Here is a 25041-nt window from a genome sequence, read left to right on the forward strand (position 1 = left end):
GTGCGGTGTGTTCGGGGTGCGGTGTGTTCGGTGGGTGCGGTGTGTTCGGGGGGTGTCGGTGGTGTTCGGGGTGTCGGTGTGTTCGGGGTGTCGGTGTGTTCGGGTGTCGGTTGTTCGGTGTTTCGGCGTGCGGTGTGTTCGGGGTGTCGGTGTGTTCGGGGTGTCGGTGTGTTCGGGGTGTCGGTGTGTTCGGGGTGCGGTGTGTTCGGGGTGCGGTCGTGTTCGGGGTTGTCGGGCTGTGTTCGGGGTGCGTGTGTTCGGGGTGTCGGTGTGTTCGGGGTGTCGGTGTGTTCGGGGTGTCGGTGTGTTCGGGGTGTCGGTGTGTTCGGGGTGCGGTGTGTTCGGGGTGTCGGTGTGTTCGGGGTGTCGGTGTGTTCGGGGTGTCGGTGTGTTCGGGGTGCGGTGTGTTCGGGGTGTCGGTGTGTTCGGGTGTCGGTGTGTTCGGGGTGTCGGTGTGTTCGGGGTGTCGGTGTGTTCGGGGTGCGGTGTGTTCGGGGTGTCGGTGTGTTCGGGGTGTCGGTGTGTTCGGGGTGTCGGTGTGTTCGGGGTGTCGGTGTGTTCGGGGTGTCGGTGTGTTCGGGGTGTCGGTGTGTTCGGGGTGTCGGTGTGTTCGGGGGTGTCGGTGTGTTCGGGGTGCGGTGTGTCGGGGTGTCGGTGTGTTCGGGGTGTCGGTGTGTTCGGGGTGTCGGTGTGTTCGGGGTGCGGTGTTCGGGTGTCGGTGTGTTCGGGGTGTCGGTGTGTTCGGGGTGTCGGTGTGTTCGGGGTGCGGTGTGTTCGGGGTGCGGTGTGTTCGGGGTGTCGGTGTGTTCGGGGTGTCGGTGTGTTCGGGGTGTCGGTGTGTTCGGGGTGTCGGTGTGTTCGGGGTGTCGGTGTGTTCGGGGTGTCGGTGTGTTCGGGGGTGTCGGTGTGTTCGGGGTGCGGTGTGTTCGGGGTGTCGGTGTGTTCGGGGTGTCGGTGTGTTCGGGGTGCGGTGTGTTCGGGGTGCGGTGTGTTCGGGGTGTCGGTGTGTTCGGGGTGTCGGTGTGTTCGGGGTGTCGGTGTGTTCGGGGTGTCGGTGTGTTCGGGGTGTCGGTGTGTTCGGGGTGTCGGTGTGTTCGGGGTGCGGTGTGTTCGGGGTGCGGTGTCGGTGTCGGTGTGTTCGGGGTGTCGGTGTGTTCGGGGTGGGTGTCGGTGTGTTCGGGGTGTCGGTGTGTTCGGGGTGTCGGTTGTGTTCGGGGTGTCGGTGTGTTCGGGGTGCGGTGTCGGGTGTCGGTGTGTTCGGGGTGTCGGTGTGTTCGGGGTGCGGTGTGTTCGGGGTGTCGGTGTGTTCGGGTGCGGTGTGTTCGGGGTGTCGGTGTGTTCGGGGTGTCGGTGTGTTCGGGGTGTCGGTGTGTTCGGGGTGTCGGTGTGTTCGGGGTGTCGGTGTGTTCGGGGTGTCGGTGTGTTCGGGGTGTCGGTGTGTTCGGGGTGTCGGTGTGTTCGGGGTGTCGGTGTGTTCGGGGTGCGGTGTGTTCGGGGTGCGGTGTGCTCGGGGTGTCGGTGTGTTCGGGGTGTCGGTGTGTTCGGGGTGTCGGTGTGTTCGGGGTGCGGTGTGTTCGGTGTGTTCGGGGTGTCGGTGTGTTCGGGGTGTCGGTGTGTTCGGGGGTGCGGTGTGTTCGGGGTGTCGGTGTGTTCGGGGTGTCGGTGTGTTCGGGGTGTCGGTGTGTTCGGGGTGCGGTGTGTTCGGGGTGTCGGTGTGTTCGGGGTGTCGGTGTGTTCGGGGTGTCGGTGTGTTCGGGGTGCGGTGTGTTCGGGGTGTCGGTGTGTTCGGGGTGTCGGTGTGTTCGGGGTGTCGGTGTGTTCGGGGTGCGGTGTGTTCGGGGTGCGGTGTGTTCGGGGTGTCGGTGTGTTCGGGGTGTCGGTGTGTTCGGGGTGCGGTGTGTTCGGGGGTGTCGGTGTGTTCGGGGAGCGGTGTCGGTGTGTTCGGGGTGTCGGTGTGTTCGGGGTGTCGGTGTGTTCGGGGTGTCGGTGTGTTCGGGGTGTCGGTGTGTTCGGGGTGTCGGTGTGTTCGGGGTGTCGGTGTGTTCGGGGTGTCGGTGTGTTCGGGGTGTCGGTGTGTTCGGGGTGCGGTGTGTTCGGGGTGCGGTGTGTTCGGGGTGTCGGTGTGTTCGGGGTGCGGTGTGTTCGGGGTGTCGGTGTGTTCGGGGTGTCGGTGTGTTCGGGGTGTCGGTGTGTTCGGGGTGTCGGTGTGTTCGGGGTGCGGTGTGTTCGGGGTGCGGTGTGTTCGGGGTGTCGGTGTGTTCGGGGTGTCGGTGTGTTCGGGGTGCGGTGTGTTCGGGGTGTCGGTGTGTTCGGGGTGTCGGTGTGTTCGGGGTGTCGGTGTGTTCGGGGTGTCGGTGTGTTCGGGGTGTCGGTGTGTTCGGGGTGCGGTGTGTTCGGGGTGCGGTGTGTTCGGGGTGTCGGTGTGTTCGGGGTGCGGTGTGTTCGGGGTGCGGTGTGTTCGGGGTGTCGGTGTGTTCGGGGTGCGGTGTGTTCGGGGTGCGGTGTGTTCGGGGTGTCGGTGTGTTCGGGGTGTCGGTGTGTTCGGGGTGTCGGTGTGTTCGGGGTGCGGTGTGTTCGGGGTGCGGTGTGTTCGGGGTGTCGGTGTGTTCGGTGTGTCGGTGTGTTCGGGGTGCGGTGTGTTCGGGGTGCGGTGTGTTCGGGGGTGTCGGTGTGTTCGGGGTGCGGTGTGTTCGGGGTGCGGTGTGTTCGGGGTGCGGTGTGTTCGGGGTGTCGGTGTGTTCGGGGTGTCGGTGTGTTCGGGGTGTCGGTGTGTTCGGGGTGCGGTGTGTTCGGGGGTGTCGGTGTGTTCGGGGTGTCGGTGTGTTCGGGGTGTCGGTGTGTTCGGGGTGTCGGTGTGTTCGGGGTGTCGGTGTGTTCGGGGTGTCGGTGTGTTCGGGGTGCGGTGTGTTCGGGGTGCGGTGTCGGGGTGTCGGGGTGTCGGTGTGTTCGGGGTGTCGGGGTGTCGGGTGCGGTGTGTTCGGGGTGCGGTGTGTTCGGGGTGTCGGTGTGTTCGGGGTGTCGGTGTGTTCGGGGTGTCGGTGTGTTCGGGGTGCGGTGTGTTCGGGGTGTCGGTGTCGGTGTGTTCGGGGTGTCGGTGTGTTCGGTGTGTTCGGTGTGTTCGGGGTGTCGGTGTGTTCGGGGTGTCGGTGTGTTCGGGGTGTCGGTGTGTTCGGGGTGTCGGTGTGTTCGGGGTGTCGGTGTGTTCGGGGTGTCGGTGTGTTCGGGGTGCGGTGTGTTCGGGGTGCGGTGTGTTCGGGGTGTCGGTGTGTTCGGGGTGTCGGTGTGTGTTCGGGGTGTCGGTGTGTTCGGGGTGTCGGTGTGTTCGGGGTGTCGGTGTGTTCGGGGTGCGGTGTGTTCGGGGTGTCGGTGTGTTCGGGGTGTCGGTGTGTTCGGGGTGCGGTGTGTTCGGGGTGCGGTGTGTTCGGGGTGTCGGGGTGTCGGGGTGCGGTGTGTTCGGGGTGCGGTGTGTTCGGGGTGTCGGTGTGTTCGGGGTGCGGTGTGTTCGGGGTGTCGGTGTGTTCGGGGTGTCGGTGTGTTCGGGGTGTCGGTGTGTTCGGGGTGCGGTGTGTTCGGGGTGTCGGTGTGTTCGGGGTGCGGTGTGTTCGGGGTGTCGGTGTGTTCGGGGTGCGGTGTGTTCGGGGTGTCGGTGTGTTCGGGGTGTCGGTGTGTTCGGGGTGTCGGTGTGTTCGGGGTGCGGTGTCGGTGTGTTCGGGGGTGTCGGTGTGTTCGGGGTGTCGGTGTGTGATGGCGGAGGGGTCTTGTGCTCTGCCTGTGCCTGTGAAGGACTTTCCCAGCATGCTCTGCAGCAGCAGCAGCACAGAGGGGTCTGGTCAGGAGCGGAGGTCCGCGTCATGTGACCGTCTGTCAGGAGGAGTCATGTGACCAGCACGGTGTTTTCGGTGGAGCCGCCGCTGCTCCGTGATGACAGGTCAGTCCTTCATTAACCCCTTACTCGCTCTCCTATTAACCCTGTCCTGTCTGGTGTCCTGCATTAACGCCTTCCCTGCCTGCTCAGCGTGTGTTAACCCCTTCCTCCCTGCAGTCTGGGGTCCCCGTTCAGTGCAGTTTCGCCTCTCGGCCGGCTGCTGTAATACCAGGCACGGCCTGAGGCCGGGGGGCGCTGCAGTGAATGGGTCTGGTGTGCAGCCATTGGTCTGTGCTCTGGTCCCGCCCATCTTCTGGTAGACACGCCCCTGTCCGGGCACAGACACATGGACCCGTCCCTCAGCTCCCGCCTTCTGTTACAGGGTGTCAGTGCAGGATGGTCGTCAACCACTGGAGGGAACGCGCCCCTCGTGGAGACGCGGGGGTCAGTGGGTGCTCTCCTGTGGAGACACGGGGGTCAGTGGGTGCTCTCCTGTGGAGACGCGGGGGTCAGTGGGTGCTCTCCTGTGGAGACACGGGGGTCAGTGGGTGCTCTCCTGTGGAGACACGGGGGTCAGCGGGTGCTCTCCTGTGGAGACACGGGGGTCAGTGGGTGCTCTCCTGTGTCTCCTGTGGAGACACAGGGGTCAGTGGGTGCTCTCCTGTGGAGACGCGGGGGTCAGTGGGTGCTCTCCTGTGGAGACACGGGGGTCAGCGGGTGCTCTCCTGTGTCTCCTGTGGAGACACAGGGGTCAGTGGGTGCTCTCCTGTGGAGACGCGGGGGTCAGTGGGTGCTCTCCTGTGGAGACGCGGGGGTCAGTGGGTGCTCTCCTGTGGAGACACGGGGGTCAGCGGGTGCTCTCCTGTGGAGACGCGAGGGTCAGTGGGTGCTCTCCTGTGGAGACACAGGGGTCAGCGGGTGCTCTCCTGTGGAGACGCGAGGGTCAGCGGGTGCTCTCCTGTGGAGACACGGGGGTCAGTGGGTGCTCTCCTGTGGAGACACAGGGGTCAGTGGGTGCTCTCCTGTGGAGACGCGGGGGGTCAGTGGATGCTCTCCTGTGGAGACGCGGGGGTCAGTGGGTGCTCTCCTGTGGAGATTCTGGGGTCAGTGGGTGCTCTCCTGTGGAGACACGGGGGTCAGTGGGTGCTCTCCTGTGGAGACACGGGGGTCAGTGGATGCTCTCCTGTGGAGACACGGGGGTCAGTGGGTGCTCTCCTGTGGAGACACGGGGGTCAGTGGGTGTTCTCTTGTGGAGATTCTGGGGTCAGTGGGTGCTCTCCTGTGGAGACACGGGGGTCAGTGGGTGCTCTCCTGTGGAGACACGGGGGTCAGCGGGTGCTCTCCTGTGGAGACACGGGGGTCAGCGGGTGCTCTCCTGTGGAGACACGGGGTCAGTGGGTGTTCTCCTGTGGAGACGCGGGGGTCAGCGGGTGCTCTCCTGTGGAGACGCGGGGGTCAGTGGGTGCTCTCCTGTGGAGACGCGGGGGTCAGTGGGTGCTCTCCTATGGAGACACGGGGGTCAGTGGGTGTTCTCCTGTGGAGACGCGGGGGTCAGTGGGTGCTCTCCTGTGGAGACACAGGGGTCAGTGGGTGCTCTCCTGTGGAGACATGAGGGTCAGTGGGTGCTCTCCTGTGGAGACGCGAGGGTCAGCGGGTGCTCTCCTGTGGAGACACGGGGGTCAGCGGGTGCTCTCCTGTGGAGACGCGAGGGTCAGCGGGTGCTCTCCTGTGGAGACACAGGGGTCAGTGGGTGCTCTCCTGTGGAGACACAGGGGTCAGTGGGTGCTCTCCTGTGGAGACATGAGGGTCAGTGGGTGCTCTCCTGTGGAGACGCGAGGGTCAGCGGGTGCTCTCCTGTGGAGACACGGGGGTCAGTGGGTGCTCTCCTGTGGAGACACGGGGGTCAATGGGTGCTCTCCTGTGGAGACACGGGGCTCAGTGGGTCCTCTCCTGTGGAGACACGGGGCTCAGTGGGTGCTCTCCTGTGGAGACACGGGGCTCAGTGGGTGCTCTCCTGTGGAGACACGGGGGTCAGCGGGTGCTCTCCTGTGGAGACACGGGGGTCAGTGGGTGCTCTCCTGTGGAGACACGGGGGTCAGTGGGTGCTCTTCTGTGGAGACACGGGGCTCAGTGGGTGCTCTCCTGTGGAGACACGGGGGCTCAGTGGGTGCTCTCCTGTGGAGACACGGGGGTCAGCGGGTGCTCTCCTGTGGAGACACGGGGCTCAGTGGGTGCTCTCCTGTGGAGACACGGGGCTCAGTGGGTGCTCTCCTGTGGAGACACGGGGGTCAGTGGGTGCTCTCCTGTGGAGACACGGGGGTCAGTGGGTGCTCTCCTGTGGAGACACGGGGCTCAGTGGGTGCTCTCCTGTGGAGACACGGGGCTCAGTGGGTGCTCTCCTGTGGAGACACGGGGCTCAGTGGGTGCTCTCCTGTGGAGACACGGGGGTCAGCGGGTGCTCTCCTGTGGAGACACGGGGGTCAGTGGGTGCTCTCCTGTGGAGACACGGGGGTCAGTGGGTGCTCTTCTGTGGAGACACGGGGCTCAGTGGGTGCTCTCCTGTGGAGACACGGGGGCTCAGTGGGTGCTCTTCTGTGGAGACACGGGGCTCAGTGGGTGCTCTTCTGTGGAGACACGGGGCTCAGTGGGTGCTCTCCTGTGGAGACACGGGGGTCAGTGGGTGCTCTCCTGTGGAGACACGGGGGCTCAGTGGGTGCTCTTCTGTGGAGACACGGGGCTCAGTGGGTGCTCTTCTGTGGAGACACGGGGCTCAGTGGGTGCTCTCCTGTGGAGACACGGGGGTCAGTAGGTGCTCTCCTGTGGAGACCCGGGGATCAGTGGGTGCTCTCCTGTGGAGACCCGGGGATCAGTGGGTGCTCTCCTGTGGAGACACAGGGCTCAGTGGGTGCTCTCCTGTGGAGACACGGGGGGTCAGTGGATGCTCTCCTGTGGAGACACGGGGGGTCAGTGGGTGCTCTTCTGTGGAGACACGGGGGGTCAGTGGATGCTCTCCTGTGGAGACACGGGGGGTCAGTGGGTGCTCTTCTGTGGAGACACGGGGCTCAGTGGGTGCTCTCCTGTGGAGACCCGGGGGTCAGTGGGTGCTCTCCTGTGGAGACCCGGGGGTCAGTGGGTGCTCTCCTGTGGAGACACGGGGGTCAGTGTGTACTCTCCTGTGGAGACACGGGGGTCAGTAGGTGCTCTCTTGTGGAGACACAGTGGTCAGTGGGTGCTCTCCTGTGGAGATTCTGGGGTCAGTGGGTGCTCTCCTGTGGAGATGCTGGGGTCAGTGGGTGCTCTCGTGTGTAGACACGGTGGTCGGTGGGTGCTCTCCTGTGGAGATGCTGGGGTCAGTGGGTGTTCTCCTGTGGAGACACGGGGGTCAGTGGGTGCTCTCCTGTGGAGACATGGGGGTCAGTGGGTGCTCTCCTGTGGAGACACGGGGGTCAGTGGGTGCTCTCCTGTGGAGACACAGTGGTCAGTGGGTGCTCTCCTGTGGAGATTCTGGGGTCAGTGGGTGCTGTCCTGTGGAGACACGGGGGTCAGTGGGTGCTCTCCTGTGGAGACATGGGGGTCAGTGTGTGCTCTCCTGTGGAGACACGGGGGTCAGTGGGTGCTCTCCTGTGGTCCTGTGGAGACACGGGGGTCAGTGGGTGCTCTCCTGTGGAGACACGGGGGTCAGTGGGTGCTCTCCTGTGGAGACACGAGGGTCAGTGGGTGCTCTCCTGTGGAGACACGGGGGTCAGTGGGTGTTCTCCTGTGGAGACGCGGGGGTCAGGATGTGCTCTCCTGTGGAGACCCGGGGGTCAGTGGGTGCTCTCCTGTGGAGACACGGGGGTCAGTGTGTGCTCTCCTGTGGAGACACGGGGGTCAGTGGGTGCTCTCCTGTGGAGACACGGGGGTCAGTGGGTGCTCTCCTGTGGAGACACAGTGGTCAGTGGGTGCTCTCCTGTGGAGATTCTGGGGTCAGTGGGTGCTGTCCTGTGGAGACACGGGGGTCAGTGGGTGCTCTCGTGTGGAGACACGGTGGTCGGTGGGTGCTCTCCTGTGGGGATGCTGGGGTCAGTGGGTGTTCTCCTGTGGAGACACGGGGGTCAGTGGGTGCTCTGTGGAGACATGGGGGTCAGTGGGTGCTCTCCTGTGGAGACACGGGGGTCAGTGGGTGCTCTCCTGTGGAGACACAGTGGTCAGTGGGTGCTCTCCTGTGAGATTCTGGGGTCAGTGGGTGCTGTCCTGTGGAGACACGGGGGTCAGTGGGTGCTCTCCTGTGGAGACATGGGGGTCAGTGTGTGCTCTCCTGTGGAGACACGGGGGTCAGTGGGTGTTCTCCTGTGGAGACACGGGGGTCAAGTGGGTGCTCTCCTGTGGAGACACGGGGTCAGTGGGTGCTCTCCTGTGGAGACACGGGGGTCAGTGGGTGCTCTCCTGTGGAGACACGAGGGTCAGTGGGTGTTCTCCTGTGGAGACGCGGGGGTCAGTGGGTGCTCTCCTGTGGAGACACGGGGTTCAGTGGGTGCTCTCCTGTGGAGACGCGGGGTTCAGTGGGTGCTCTCCTGTGGAGACGCGGGGGTCAGTGGGTGTTCTGTGGAGACACGAGGGTCAGTGGGTGTTCTCCTGTGGAGACGCGGGGGTCAGTGGGTGCTCTCCTGTGGAGACACGGGGGTCAGCGGGTGCTCTCCTGTGGAGACACGGGGGTCAGCGGGTGCTCTCCTGTGGAGACACGGGGGTCAGCGGGTGCTCTCCTGTGGAGACACGAGGGTCAGCGGGTGCTCTCCTGTGGAGACACGAGGGTCAGTGGGTGTTCTCCTGTGGAGATGCGGGGGTCAGTGGGTGCTCTCCTGTGGAGACGCGGGGGTCAGTGGGTGCTCTCCTGTGGAGACGCGGGGGTCAGTGTGTGCTGTCCTGTGGAGACACGGGGGTCAGTAGGTGCTCTCCTGTGAAGACGTGGGGGTCAGTGTGTGCTCTCCTGTGGAGACACGGGGGTCAGTAGGTGCTCTCCTGTGAAGACGCGGGGGTCAGTGTGTGCTCTCCTGTGGAGATGCGGGGGTCAGTGGGTGCTCTCCTGTGGAGACACGGGGGTCAGTAGGTGCTCTCCTGTGGAGACGCGGGGGTCAGTGGGTGCTCTCCTGTGGAGACGCGGGGGTCAGTGGTGCTCTCCTGTGGAGACGCGGGGGTCAGTGGGTGCTCTCCTGTGGAGACGCGGGGGTCAGTGGGTGCTCTCCTGTGGAGACACGGGGGTCAGTAGGTGCTCTCCTGTGAAGACGCGGGGGTCAGTGTGTGCTCTCCTGTGGAGACACAGGGGTCAGTAGGTGCTCTCCTGTGAAGACGCGGGGGTCAGTGTGTGCTCTCCTGTGGAGACGCGGGGGTCAGTAGGTGCTCTCCTGTGGAGACGCGGGGGTCAGTGGGTGCTCTCCTGTGGAGACGCGGGGTCAGTGGGTGCTCTCCTGTGGAGACGCGGGGGTCAGTGGGTGCTCTCCTGTGGAGACGCGGGGGTCAGTGGGTGCTCTCCTGTGGAGACACGGGGGTCAGTGGTGTTGTGAATGTCAGTTATGTTTTGGCTGCTGGGAGGCTCCCTCTGGTGGCCAGGAAGGGTTTGGACAGAGACCAGGTGGGTTGTGCAGTGGGTGTTTCCATTGCTAACTCTCTGCTTATTTAAACCCTGGTCTGATTGCAGGCTGTTGCGGATGTCAGTTGTTCTTTGTTCACCAGCCTGCTTCATCCTGCTCCACACCAATTCTACTCCAGATAAGTGCTTGGCTCTTTATTTGTTGTTTGGTTCTTTTACTCTTATCTGGGTTTGTCATTTGCTGTGGTTATTGTCAGGTTATTTGCATGCAGGGATCTTCCCTCTCAGTTGCTTAGCTGGGGAACTCCTTGCAGCTATGTGTGGAGTATAGCTCCTTTGAGTCCATGTGTTTGTGGCTTGTTGAATTTGTTATAATTCTTGTTTTCTGTTCATTGGTATGACAAGGGCACCTGGTATAGGACGGAGGTCAGATCGAGCGATCTGAGGGCCTTTTTGTACTATCAGGAAGTTGGTATTTTGCAGGGTTTTTCTCTGGCCACCATCAGTCCCTTTCCTGTCCTTTCCTATTTTAGTCAGTAGGGCCTCACCTTTTGCTAATCCTGTCATCTACCTGTGTATTGTGTTTTCCTATATCACCGCAGTCTTTGAATGTGGGGGGCTTGCTATTCTTTATCTATTTTCTGAAGCAGAGAGTTATTCATGTTTCCTACCTTTAGGATAGTTAGTTCTCCGGCTGGGTTCGCGGTGCACAGGATGTTAGTTCACCCCTCGGCTACTTCTAGTTGTGATGGTTAGTAAGGGGATGGCGGCCAGATTAGTTGCCAAGGCTCTTGTCACCTTTTACCAATGATTTGTGGTGATCTTCCATGGTTCCGGATCATAACAGTACATCCGGCCAACAAATTTAAAGGGTACTCTTAAGAAGGAAAAAAAAAAGCTGCTGAGAAATTTTTTTTTTTTGGTGTTTTTCCTCTTCTTCTTTGGGTTTTTCTTTTTCTAGCATGGATGAATTGGGTGAGCGCGTTGCTCATCTTGATGCTAAGGTTCGTCGTATAGAGTCTTATCTTGCACAGACTCCCCTTGCAGAGCCTAAGATTCCCGTTCCTGAATTTTTTTCGGGAGATAGGTCGAGATTTTTGAGCTTCAGGAATAATTGTAAATTATTTTTTGACCTGCACCCTAAGTCCTCAGGGAATCCCATACAGCAGGTTAAGATTGTCATCTCCTTGCTGCGTGGTGACCCTCAGGACTGGGCCTTCTCTTTAGCGTCTGATGATCCGATTCTCAATGATGTAGACTCCTTTTTTCAGGCCTTGGGATTATTATATGATGAACCCAATATTGTGGACCAAGCAGAGAAGGTCTTGTTGTCCTTAACTCAGGGTCTGGATTCTGCAGAAACGTTTTGTCAGAAATTTCGTAAGTGGGCGGTCCTTACCAAATGGAATGATGATGCGCTTGCGGCTCTTTTTCGCAAGGGTATTGCGGATGCTGTGAAGGATGTAATGGTGGGATTCCCCGTCCCTTCTGGTCTTGATGCCTCTATGACCTTAGCCATTCAGATTGATAGGCGTTTACGTGAGCGCAGGAAGATACCTGCTGGTTTTGTGCCTGTGGAACAGCCTTTGGAGCCTATGGAGTGTGATGGGGTCCTTTCTCATGCTAGTCGGCAGGGGTTCAGACGGAAGAATAGACTGTGCTTCTATTGTGGAGACGCTTCTCATAACATCTCTGTCTGCCCTAAACGTGATAGGAGATTGGCTACTTCTGTTACTGTGGGTTCTTTGCAACCAAAGTTTCTTTTGTCTGTCACATTGATTTGCTCATTGTCTTTATTTTCTGCATTGGCCTTTGTGGACTCAGGGGCAGCGCTCAATTTGATGGATTTTGGGTTTGCTAGGGATTGTGGTTTTCCCATGGTTCCTTTGCAAACTCCTATTCCTTTAAGGGGCATTGATGCTACCCCTTTGGCAGAACATAAACCCCAATTTTGGACCCAGGTGCCTATGAGAGTTGCACCAGCGCATCAGGAAACTTGTACATTTTTAGTATTGCATAATCTACAGGATACCTTGGTACTGGGATTTCCGTGGTTGCAGACCCATAATCCGGTTCTTGACTGGAGATCCTTGTCGGTAGCTAGTTGGGGTTGTCAAGGTTTGCATCAGGACCTTTCCGTGTCGTCCACGTCTGCTCAGGCAGTTGATGTTCCGGCCTTCTTGTCTGATTTCCGTGATGTATTTAATGACCAGGAATCTGATTCTCTGCCCCCACACCGGGACTATGACTGTGCCATTGAGCTGGTGCCGGGTTGTAAATTTCCCAAGGGGCGGATTTTCAACTTGTCTGTGCCCGAACATGATGCCATGCGGTCATACATCAGGGAATCATTGGAGAAGGGGCACATTCGGCCCTCATCTTCTCCTTTGGGTGCTGGCTTCTTCTTTGTTGCTAAGAAAGATGGGTCGTTGAGGCCTTGTATTGATTACCGTCTTCTTAATAAAATTACAGTCAAATATCAGTACCCTTTGCCTCTGATCTCTGATCTGTTCTCTAGAGTGAAGAGTGCCAAATGGTTTACGAAACTGGATCTCAAGGGTGCGTATAATCTCATCCGTATTAAGGAGGGTGATGAATGGAAGACGGCTTTTAATACTCCTGAGGGGCATTTTGAGTACCTAGTGATGCCTTTTGGGCTCACTAATGCCCCCTCCATATTCCAGGCCTTCATGAATGATATTTTTCGGGACCTTATTGGTAAATTTTTGATTGTCTATTTGGATGACATCTTGATTTTTTCTGATGATTTGGACTCTCATGTGGGGCAAGTACGGGAGGTTTTTCAGATACTTAAGGATAATGCACTGTACGTTAAGGGGTCAAAGTGCCTCTTTGGGGTGCAAAGGATTTCCTTTTTGGGGTTCATCTTGTCTCCCTCCGCTATTGAAATGGACCCGGTTAAGGTTCAGGCTGTTTACGACTGGGTGCAACCGACTTCTCTAAAATCCCTGCAGCGGTTTTTGGGGTTTGCTAATTTTTACCGTAAATTTATAGCCAATTTTTCTGCCATTGTCAAACCTCTGACGGATTTGACAAAGAAGGGAGCTGATGCTGAGCATTGGACCCCAGAGGCGATTGTGGCCTTCCAGGAGCTTAAAAGGCGATTCACTTCTGCCCCAGTTCTGCAGCAACCTGATGTGTCTCGCCCATTTCAGGTTGAGATCGATGCCTCAGAGATCGGAGCAGGAGCTGTTCTGTCTCAACGAGACGCTACTTGGGGTAAACTTAAGCCCTGTGCCTTCTTCTCTCGGATGTTTGCTCCTTCTGAACGGAATTATGATGTGGGGAACCGGGAATTATTGGCTATGAAGTGGGCATTTGAAGAGTGGAGGCATTGGTTGGAGGGGGCTAGGCATCAAGTTGTGGTGCTTACGGACCACAAGAATCTCATCTATCTGGAATCGGCCAAGAGGTTGAATCCTCGGCAGGCCAGGTGGGCTTTGTTTTTTACCCGGTTTAATTTTGTGGTCTCTTTTTTGCCGGGCACCAAGAATGTTAAGGCTGATGCCCTTTCCAGGAGTTTCTGCGCTGACTCTTTGGAGGTTGTCGAGCCGTCTACTATCCTGAATGATGGTGTAGTTTTCTCGGCTATTTCGCCTGATCTGCGGTTGGCACTGGCGGAATTTCAGGGGGATAAACCTGAGAGATGTCCTACAGGGAAACTGTTTGTCCCAGACCAATGGAGAGACCGAGTTGTCTCTGAGGTTCATTGCTCTGTTTTGGCGGGTCATCCTGGCATTTTTGGTACTCGGGATCTTGTGAGACGCTCTTTTTGGTGGCCTTCCCTGTCCCGGGATGTCCGTCATTTTGTGCAGTCGTGTGGAGTTTGTTCTAGGCCCAAGCCCTGTTGTTCACGTTCTACTGGGCTATTATTGCCTTTGCCGGTACCTAAGAGACCTTGGACGCACATCTCTATGGATTTTATTTCAGAGCTTCCCGTCTCTCAGAAAATGACTGTGATTTGGGTGATCTGTGACAGATTCTCCAAGATGGTCCACTTGGTTCCCCTATCTAAGTTGCCGTCTTCATCAGAGTTGGTGCCTTTGTTTTTGCAATATGTTGTCCGTTTGCATGGTATTCCCGAAAACATTGTTTCTGACAGAGGGTGCAGTTTGTATCCAGGTTTTGGAGGATTTTTTGCTCCAAATTGGGTGTTCAGCTGTCTTTCTCCTCGGCGTTTCATCCTCAGACCAACGGTCAGACTGAAAGGGCTAACCAGACCCTGGAGACCTATTTACGGTGTTTTGTTTCTGCGGATCAGGATGACTGGGTTTCGTTTTTGCCTTTGGCTGAATTTGCCCTTAACAATAGAGCTAGCTCTACCACGTTGGTGTCCCCCTTTTTCTGCAATTTTGGGTATCACCCTAGGTTCCTCTCAGGGTAGCTTGAGGCGTCTGACTGTCCAGGGGTGGATTCGGTGGTCAACAGAATGCAGCAGATTTGGGGGCAGGTAGTGGATAAATTGTTTCAGTCCCAAGAAACTGCCCAAAAGTTTGCCAACCAGCGTCGGACTGTTGGTCCCCAGTTTAAAGTGGGGGACATGGTGTGGTTGTCCTCTAAAAATATTCCTATGAGAGTTCCGTCTCCTAAATTTAAGCCCAGATTTATTGGACCTTATAAGATTTCGGAGATTATCAACCCTGTATCTTTCCGTTTGACTCTGCCTGCGTCATTTAAGATTCACAATGTCTTCCATAAGTCCTTGTTGAAGAAACATGTGGAGCCGGCAGTTCCTGCAGCAGCGCCTCCTGACCCTGTTTTGGTACAAGGGGATCTGGAGTATGAGGTTGAGAAAATTCTGGATTCCCATCGCAGTAGGCGTCAGCTTCAGTACCTTGTGAAATGGAAGGGTTATGGGCAGGAGGATAACTCTTGGGTTGTGGCTTCTGACATTCATGCGGACAGGTTGGTTCGCGCCTTCCATCATGCTCATCCCGAGCGACCCGGTGGCGTGGGTGAGGGTTCGGTGACCCCCTCCTCAAGGGGGGGTACTGTTGTGAATGTCAGTTATGTCTTGGCTGCTGTGAGGCTCCCTCTTGTGGCCAGGAATGGTTTGGTCAGAGACCAGGTGTGTTGAGCAATGGGCGTTTCCATTGCTAACTCTCTGCCTATTTAAACCCTGGTCTGCTAGCAGGCTGTTGCCGGATGTCAGTTGTTCTTTGTTCACCAGCCTGCTCCATCCTGCTCCAGACCACATCTACGCCAGATAAGTGCTTGGCTCTTTATTTGTTGTTTGGTTCTTTTTGCTCTTATCTAAGTTGTATCACTGGTATCCAGTGATACCATAAATTCACCCTTGAATATCACCTGCTTAACCCAGCAGGAAGTACGCCGCCGCCTCGAAATCACTAAGGTTGACAAATCTCCGGGCCCGGAGGCATACACCCCAGAGTACTACAGGAATTGAGTTCTGTGATAGATAGACCATTATTTTTAATCTTCTCAGATTCCTTAATAACAGGGTCGGTACCGCAGGACTGGCGCATAGCAAATGTGGTGCCAATATTCAAAAAGGGGACAAAAACTGAGCCGGGAAATTATAGGCCGGTAAGTTTGACCTCTACGGTTGGTAAAATCCTTGAGGGTTTCTTGAGAGATGCTATACTGGAGTATCTCAAGAAAAATAACCTTATGACAGAGTATCAACATGGGTTTATGAGGGATCGATCCTGTCACACTGATCAGCTTCTATGAAGAGGTAAGTTCAAGCCTGGAGCAGGGAAATGCAGTGGATGTTGTGTATATGGACTTTTCAAAAGCTTTTGATACGGTGCCACACAAAAGGTTGGTACATAAAATGAGAATAATGGGGATAGGGGAAAATATGTGTAACTGGGTTAAAAACTGGCTCAGTGATAGGAAACAAAGGGTGGTTATTAATGGTACGTACTCGGACTGGGTCTCAGTTCATAGTGGGGTACCACAGGGGTCAGTATTGGGCCTGCTTCTTTTCAACATATTTATAAATGACCTTGTTGGGGGCATGCGGAGTAGAATTTCAATATTTGCAGATGATACTAAACTCGGCAGGGTAATCAATACAGAGGAGGATAATTTTATATTACAGGGAGATTTATGTAAATTGGAGGAATGGGCTGAGAAGTGGCAATTGAAGTTTAATGTAGATAAATGTAAGGTCATGCACTTGGGTAGAGGAAATAACATTTATGATTATGTACTTAATTGTAGAACACTGGGTAAAACAGACACAGAAAAAGACTTGGGTGTATGGGGGGATGGTAAACTTCACTTTAGTGGCCAGTGTCAGGCAGCTGCTGCCAGGGCTAATAAAATAATGGGATGTATTAAAAGAGGTATAAGTGTTCATGAAAAAATATAGTTCTACCTCTGTACAAGTCACTAGTGCGACCGCACTTATATACTGTGTACAATTCTGCTCACCGATATATAAGAAGGACATAGCTGAACTGGAGAGGGTGCAGAGAAGACCACCAAGATTATTAGAGGAATGGGGGGGCTGCAATACCAAGACAGGAAAAACGAAGGCTTAGGGGGGATCTAATCACAATGTATAAATATATGAGGGGACAGTACAGAGACCTTTCCAAAGATCTCTTTACACCTAGGCCTGCGACTGGAACACGGGGGCATCCGCTACGTCTTGAGGAAAGAAGGTTTAATCATAATCACAGACGAGGATTCTTTACTGTACGAGCAGTGAGACTATGGAACTCTCTGCCGCATGATGTTGTAATGAGTGATTCACTACTAACATTTAAGCAGAGCCTGGATGCCTTTCCTGAAAAATTTAATATTAGCAGTTATGTATATTAGATTTTATGACAGGGTGTTGATCCAGGGAACTAGTCTGATTGCCGGATGTGGACGAAGGAAGGACATTTTTTCCCCATTGGAACTTGTTTGCCACATTGGGGTTTTTTTGCCTTCCTCTGGATCAACATGTTAGGCTACAGGTTGAACTAGATGGACTTAGAGTCTCCCTTCAACCTTAAAAACTATGATACTATGATACTATGAAGTTTGTCATTTGCTGTGGTTGTTGTCAGTTTATTTGCATGCAGGGATCTTCCCTCTCAGTTGCTTAGTTGAGAAGCTCCCTGCAGCTATGTTTGGAGTATTGCTGCTATAAGTCCATGTGTTTGTTGCTTCTTGAATTTGTAATTCTTCCTGCTTTCTGCTCATTGGTATGACAAGAGCGCCTGGTATAGGACGGAGTTCAGATCTAGTGATCTTAGGGCCTTTTTGTACTATCAGGTTTTTGGATTTTTGTAGGTTTTTCTCTGGCCACCATCAGTCCCTTTCCTGTCCTGTCCTATTTAGTCAGTGGGGGCCTCACCTTTTGCTAATCCTGTCATCTACCTGTGTATTGTGTTTTCCTATATCACCGCAGTCTTTGAATGTAGGGGGCTTGCTATTCTTTATCTATTTCTGAGGCAGAGAGTTATTCACCCTTCCTACCTTTAGGATAGTTAGTTCTCCGGCTGGGTTCGCGGTGCACAGGATGTTAGTTCACCCTTCGGCTGCTTCTAGTGTTGATGGTTAGTAAGGGGATGGCGGCCAGATTAGTTGCCAATGCTCTTGTCACCTTTTACCAATGATTTATGGTGGTCTCCATGGTTCTGGATCATAACACAGCGCGTGCTTTCCTGTGGAGACACTGGAGTCGGTGGGTGCTCTCCTGTGGAGACACGGGGGTCAGTGGGTGCTCTCCTGTGGAGACACAGAGGTCAGTGGGTGCTCTCCTGTGGAGACACGGGGGTCAGTGGGTGCTCTCCTGTGGAGGCACGGGGGTCAGTGGGTGCTCTCTTGTGGAGACACGGGGGTCAGTGGGTGCTCTCTTGTGGAGACACGGGGGTCAGTGGGTGCTCTCCTGTGGAGACACGGGGGGTCAGCGGGTGGTCTTGTGCGCTGGCCTAAGTGTCTTTATAAAGACCGCACAACCAGGGCTCATCCCAGTGAACGCCCGCACTCTTCCCTGTGGGTTGACCACTTCTCAGACACCACAGGGTGCGGGCACCACACATTGGTGAGACTTTATTGGTCACCAACAGGCAACAGCATATAGAGCATTCCCAGCAAGAACACCAGATGGTGCCAGTGTCAGAGTCCTACCCTTCTGCTGCTCCGTCCAGGAGTAGAGACTTCGGGGCTCCAGGGCCCGATCCGATTTTGGCGGCGAACCCACTGAGTAGAGAGAGTATGTAAATGTGTGAACCTTCAACTGGAACCGTGGATCCTAAGCTGAAGTCCTGCAGAATATCTGAAGAGAAGCAGCTCGGGGATTCCTCGGCTGAGATGACGTAGAATCCTCCTCACAAGGACCTTTCATAGTTCTCAGGTCAGGGCATTGGCTCTTACAGGATTGGTGGAGATCGCTGCTCTCTTATTGGTCACAAGTTCAATCTGACTTAATAATTATTGTCTGAACTATGAAGTGAGAAGGGCCGAGGCAATCCACAGTTACCGATAGAAGGGCTCCGATCAGTCCGGGAGAGACAATGGCTGACTGCTCTGGAGGTAACAAACAATGGGACCCATACGTCTGGCCTAATAAAGAACAGTTCACCCTACACAAGTGGCCAGATGCTGAGTCCTCACCACATCCGTGTATTGTCTGGGGGTTGTCCGTGTGACATCTGTTTTTAACATGATCTTTAACATACTATCAAAAGCTAGATAGAGGGATAGATGGAGGGATGGATGGATAGATGGAGAGAGGAATGGATGGAGGGATGGATGGAGGGATGGATGGATGGATAGATGACAGACAGGTGATAGATAATAGATACAAGAAAGATGGATGGATAGTGTAAGATGGCAACTCCTCAAACGGGCGGCCTCCATTGCTCATCATACGGGCGGCCTCCATTTCTCATCATACGGGCGGCCTCCATTTCTCATCATACGGGCGGCCTCCATTGCTCATCATATGGGCGGCCGTCATTGCTTATCATACGGGCGGCCTCCATTACTCATCATACGGCGGCCCCCACTGCTCCCAGCACAGATCCCTGCGGCCCGCACTGCTCCCAGTACAGATCCCATAGGTAAGGATGGTTGACCTTAGGGAGATCAACATCCAACACCGCGGAGACACCATCACGTGTTTCTCAACGCAGTGACACTAGAGCAATGCCCCCCTGGGAAAATAAGCAAAACAAGAATGCTGCGGAGACACCATCACATGTTTCTCAACGCTGGCAGGAAACTAGCCAGGTTTTTCACCGGGAAGGAACAACCACGGGAAGGGCAGTCTCCAGTCAAGGAAACCACCTATACCAAACATGATATCCATCCACAGACAGCCGTTTCGGGGTATTTGCCCCTCATCAGTGTGGAGTAGGAAACTGGCTAGTGGGAGCAATGCCTAGTAGAAGACTACATAGGTAAGGAGGGTTGACCTCAGGGAGATCAACATCCAACACCGCGGAGACACCATCACCATCTACTAGGCATTGCTCCCTCTAGCCAGTTTCCTACTCCACACTGATGAGGGGCAAATATCCCGAAACAGCTGTCTGTGGATGGATATCATGTTTTGGCATAGGTGGTCTCCTTGACTGGAGACTGCCCTTCCCGTGGTTGTTCCTTCCCGGTGAAAGACCTGGCTAGTTTCCTGCCAGCGTTGAGAAACATGTGATGGTGTCTCCGCGGCTTTCTTGTTTCCCAGTACAGATCCCTGCGGCCCCCATTGCTCCCAGTACAGATCCCTGCGGCCCCCATTGCTCCCAGTACAGATCCCTGCGGCCCCCACTGCTCCCAGTACAGATGCCTGCGGTGCCCACTGCTCCCAGCACAGATGCCTGCGGTGCCCACTGCTCCCAGCACAGATGCCTGCGGTGCCCACTGCTCCCAGTACAGATCCCTGCGGCCCCCACTGCTCCCAGCACAGATGCCTGCGGTGACCACTGCTCCCAGTACAGATGCCTGCGGTGCCCACTGCTCCCAGCACAGATGCCTGCGGTGCCCACTGCTCCCAGCACAGATGCCTGCGGTGCCCACTGCTCCCAGCACAGATGCCTGCGGTGCCCACTGCTCCCAGCACAGATGCCTGCGGTGCCCACTGCTCCCAGCACAGATGCCTGCGGTGCCCACTGCTCCCAGTACAGATGCCTGCGGTGCCCACTGCTCCCAGCACAGATGCCTGCGGTGCCCACTGCTGACTATGGCCCATTATAGGTCTACCCCCATATTGTGTGCGGTGATCCTTCCCCATCTTCCTGGCCGGTCTCCATTGATCACTTGCCTCCTGGCTTCCACACTGTTGGGCTTTACCACTATATTGTGTGCTATGATCAGTCATTGTCCTTTTCTTCTCTTGACCTAGGCCATCTGAGGACCATTATGTCCCATCTCCTTCATTAACCAGGTCAGGCCGCAGCCCGATCACTGGAGCTTGGTTTGCCTTGTCTGATGCTGGTAGCCTTGGTCTCAGAGATGGAGGTGTTTGCAGTGGTGGACGCCTCTTCCTAGTGTATTGGTGATTGTAGGAACTGTTGAGGACAGGGATGGTTGGGTAAGGCTACTTTCACACTTGCGTTCAGCGCATTCCGTCACTATGGAGAATAGCCCAGTCCGTTAACGCACTGCGCTATTCTCCATAGACTTGTATGGACGACGCACTGTAACGCAAGTGTCTGCGTTGCATCCGCTGGGCGACGCAGCGTCGTTATTTTGACGCTGCGTCGGGCGCATGGAACGCTGCATGTAGCGTTTTTCTGCGCTTGGCGGAGTGTCAAAAAAACCGCAACCTGCAGGAATCCGTTAGGCGTCCGTTGTTTTTATAATGGACGCCTATGGTGCCGGATTCCGTTAACGCATCCGTCTTTAAACAACTGCGCATGCCCAGATGTGTAAAGTCAAGGAAAAAACCTATAACGGATTGCGTTATTTTGTATGATCCGTAGCATTGCGTTGTGCCACTATATGCAACGCATCCGTTGCATGCATCACACAACGCAATGCTACGGAAGCCGTCCAACGCAAGTGTGAAACTAGCCTCAGGGTGTGACCTGTGTAATGAAAGTTGGGACGGGATACGTTGATGGTGAGACGTTCTGGACAATTGGGACGTGGTGGACATATTGGAAGTCTTCAGTGCTTTGGATTTGTGCTACATTTTGATAGGTACTGAAGGTCTGCAGAACCTTGAACTTACGAGGATTGTCACGTTAAGGACATGTGGGACGTGGTGGACATATTGGATGTCTCCAGGGCTTTGGATTTGTGCTACATGTTGGACAGGTGAGGATGTACTGAAGGTCTGCAGAACCTTGAACTTACGAGGATTGTCACGTTAAGGACATGTGGGACGTGGTGGACATATTGGATGTCTCCAGAGCTTTGGATTTGTGCTACATGTTGGACAGGTGAAGATGTACTGAACGTCTGCAGAACCTTGAACTTACGAGGATTGTCACGTTAAGGACATGTGGGACATGGTGGACATATTGGATGTCTCCAGGGCTTTGGATTTGTGCTACATGTTGGACAGGTGAGGATGTACTGAAGGTCTGCAGAACCTTGAACTTACGAGGATTGTCACGTTAAGGACATGTGGGACGTGGTGGACATATTGGATGTCTCCAGGGCTTTGGATTTGTGCTACATGTTGGACAGGTGAGGATGTACTGAAGGTCTGCAGAACCTTGAACTTACGAGGATTGTCACGTTGTGGACGTGTGGGACTTGTCTGACTCGTGTTGCTTAGTTTGGCTCCACCACTGTCCATGACTGATGCAGTTCTTAGTGTAATTTATTGGCTTCCAGTTTTGCCTTTTCCCTAATATTCCCAATGAATCTGTGGAGACCCCAGAGTCCAGGGCTGTGGGGTGTTCTGGCCTCTTTATCATGTTTCCTGTACGTTCTATCACATCTTCCGTCCTTCTCACCTAGGTTATGATGCCGCAACGCCTCCCTCGGCAAAAGCTCGATAAAGAGAAGGGCTGACCCCACGCCTCAACTTCACATCTCCACAGAAGCCTCACCACAAGGGACCATCCGATCCTCTGCCATGAACAACTCACATGTGTCTCCTGGGATTCACGAGATTGTGTCCACCGTCATCCAAAACGTAAGTCATGTCACACCGGATGTTATACGGGGAAGTCTGTATTACACGTGTGATATTACACGGGGGAGTGTCTGTATTACACGTGTGATATTACACGGGGGAGTGTCTGTATTACACGTGTGATATTACACGGGGGAGCGTCTGTATTACACGTGTGATATTAAACGAGGGAGTGTCTGTATTACACATGTGATATTACACGGGGGAGTGTCTGTATTACACGTGTGATATTACATGGGGGAGCGTCTGTATTACACGTGTGATATTACACGGGGGAGTGTCTGTATTACACGTGTGATATTAAACGAGGGAGTGTCTGTATTACACATGTGATATTACACGGGGGAGCGTCTGTATTACACGTGTGATATTACACGGGGGAGCGTCTGTATTACACGTGTGATATTACACGGGGGAGTGTCTGTATTACACATGTGATATTACACGGGGGAGCGTCTGTATTACACGTGTGATATTACACGGAGGAGTGTCTGTATTACACGTGTGATATTACACGGGGGAGGGTCTGTATTACACGTGTGATATTACACGCGGGAGTGTCTGTATTACACATGTGATATTACACGGGGGAGCGTCTGTATTACACGTGTGATATTACACGGAGGAGTGTCTGTATTACACGTGTGATATTACACGGGGGAGCGTCTGTATTACACGTGTGATATTACACGGGGGAGGGTCTGTATTACACGTGTGATATTACACGGGGGAGTGTCTGTATTACACATGTGATATTACACGGGGGAGCGTCTGTATTACACGTGTGATATTACACGGAGGAGTGTCTGTATTACACGTGTGATATTACACGGGGGAGTGTCTGTATTACACATGTGATATTACACGGGGGAGTGTCTGTATTACACGTGTGATATTACACGGGGGAGTGTCTGTATTACACATGTGATATTACACGGGGGAGCGTCTGTATTACACGTGTGATATTACACGGGGGAGCGTCTGTATTACACGTGTGATATTACACGGGGGAGTGTCTGTATTACACATGTGATATTACACGGGGGAGCGTCTGTATTACACGTGTGATATTACACGGGGGAGTGTCTGTATTACACGTGTGATATTACACGGGGGAGTGTCTGTATTACACGTGTGATATTACACGGGGGAGTGTCTGTATGACACGTGTGATATTAAACGGGGGAGTGTCTGTATTACACGTGTGATATTACACGGGGGAGTGTCTGTATTACACGTGTGATATTACACGGGGGAGTGTCTGTATTACACGTGTGATATTACACGGAGGGAGTGTCTGTATTACACGTGTGATATTACACGGGGGAGTGTCTGTATGACACGTGTGATATTATACGGGGGAGTGTCTGTATGACACGTGTGATATTACACGGGGGAGTGTCTGTATGACACGTGTGATATTACACGGGGGAGTGTCTGTATTACACGTGTGATATTACACGGGGAGTGTCTGTATTACACGTGTGATATTACACGGGGGAGCGTCTGTATGACACGTGTGATATTACACGGGGGAGTGTCTATTACACGTGTGATATTACACGGGGGAGTGTCTGTATTACACGTGTGATATTACACGGAGGGAGTGTCTGTATTACACGTGTGATATTACACGGGGGAGTGTCTGTATTACACGGGGGAGTGTCTGTATTACACGGGGGAGTATCTGTATTACACGTGTGATATTACACGGGGGAGCGTCTGTATTACACGTGTGATATTACACGGGGGAGTGTCTGTATTACACGTGTGATATTACACGGAGGGAGTGTCTGTATTACACGTGTGATATTACACGGGGGAGTGTCTGTATTACACGGGGGAGTGTCTGTATTACACGGGGGAGTGTCTGTATTACACGTGTGATATTACACGGGGGAGCGTCTGTATTACACGTGTGATATTACACGGGGGAGCGTCTGTATGACACGTGTGATATTACACGGGGGAGTGTCTGTATTACACGTGTGATATTACACGGGGGAGTGTCTGTATTACACGTGTGGTATTACACGGGGTAGTGTCTGTATTACACGTGTGATATTACACGGGGGAGCGTCTGTATTACACGTGTGATATTACACGGGGGAGTGTCTGTATTACACGTGTGATATTACATGGGGGAGCGTCTGTATTACACGTGTGATATTACACGGGGGAGTGTCTGTATGACACGTGTGATATTACACGGGGGAGTGTCTGTATTACACATGTGATATTACACGGGGGAGTGTCTGTATTACACATGATATATTACACGGGGGAGTGTCTGTATTACACGTGTGATATTACACGGGGGAGTGTCTGTATTGCACGTGTGATATTACACGGGGAGTGTCTGTATTACACGTGTGATATTACACGGGGGGAGTGTCTGTATTACACGTGTGATATTACACGGGGGGAGTGTCTGTATTACACATGTGATATTACACGGGGGAGCGTCTGTATTACACGTGTGATATTACACGGGGGAGTGTCTGTATTACACGTGTGATATTACACGGGGGAGTGTCTATTACACGTGTGATATTACACGGGGGGAGTGTCTGTATTACACGTGTGATATTACACGGGGGAGTGTCTGTATTACACATGTGATATTACACGGGGGAGTGTCTGTATTACACGTGTGATATTACACGAGGGAGTGTCTGTATTACACGTGTGATATTACACGGGGGAGTGTCTGTATTACACGTGTGATATTACACGGGGGAGTGTCTGTATTACACGTGTGATATTACACGGGGGAGTGTCTGTATTACACGTGTGATATTACACGGGGGAGTGTCTGTATTACACGTGTGATATTACACGGGGGAGTGTCTGTATTACACGTGTGATATTACACGGGGAGTGTCTGTATTACACGTGTGATATTACACGGGGGAGTGTCTGTATTACACGTGTGATATTACACGGGGGGAGTGTCTGTATTACACGTGTGATATTACACGGGGGGAGTGTCTGTATTACACGTGTGATATTACACAGGGAGTGTCTGTATTACACGTGTGATATTACACGGGGGAGTGTCTGTATTACACGTGTGATATTACACGGGGGAGTGTCTGTATTACACGTGTGATATTACACGGGGGAGCGTCTGTATTACACGTGTGATATTACACGGGGGAGCGTCTGTATTACACGTGTGATATTACACGGGGGAGTGTCTGTATTATACGTGTGATATTACACGGGGGAGTGTCTGTATTACACGTGTGATATTACACGGAGGGAGTGTCTGTATTACACGTGTGATATTACACGGGGGAGTGTCTGTATTACACGTGTGATATTACACGGAGGGAGTGTCTGTATTACACGTGTGGTATTACACGGGGGAGTGTCTGTATTACACGTGTGGTATTACACGGGGGAGTGTCTGTATTACACGTGTGATATTACACGGGGGAGCGTCTGTATTACACGTGTGATATTACACGGGGGAGCGTCTGTATGACACGTGTGATATTACACGGGGGAGTGTCTGTATTACACGTGTGA

At 54.2% G+C, this 25041-nt stretch overlaps 2 protein-coding genes across 7 annotated transcripts in view; one reads left to right on the top strand and one right to left on the bottom strand.

Moving 5' to 3' along the window:
* LOC142243730 (uncharacterized) overlaps positions 1–25041 on the bottom strand; it is a 1240762-nt gene that overhangs the window by 285751 nt on the left and 929970 nt on the right. The window lies entirely within an intron of this gene.
* The window catches only part of SLC4A2 (solute carrier family 4 member 2), a 262381-nt gene continuing 241171 nt past the window's right edge, over positions 3832–25041 (top strand). Inside the window, exons 1-2 of the mRNA XM_075315967.1 lie at positions 3832–3928; positions 21330–21507. Coding sequence (XP_075172082.1) covers positions 21448–21507 — 60 coding nt within the window. The 5' untranslated portion in view covers positions 3832–3928; positions 21330–21447. The remainder of the gene's footprint in view (positions 3929–21329; positions 21508–25041) is intronic.

The sequence above is a fragment of the Anomaloglossus baeobatrachus genome, chromosome 6 (genome assembly GCF_048569485.1).
Source record: "Anomaloglossus baeobatrachus isolate aAnoBae1 chromosome 6, aAnoBae1.hap1, whole genome shotgun sequence".
Lineage (NCBI taxonomy): Eukaryota > Metazoa > Chordata > Amphibia > Anura > Aromobatidae > Anomaloglossus > Anomaloglossus baeobatrachus.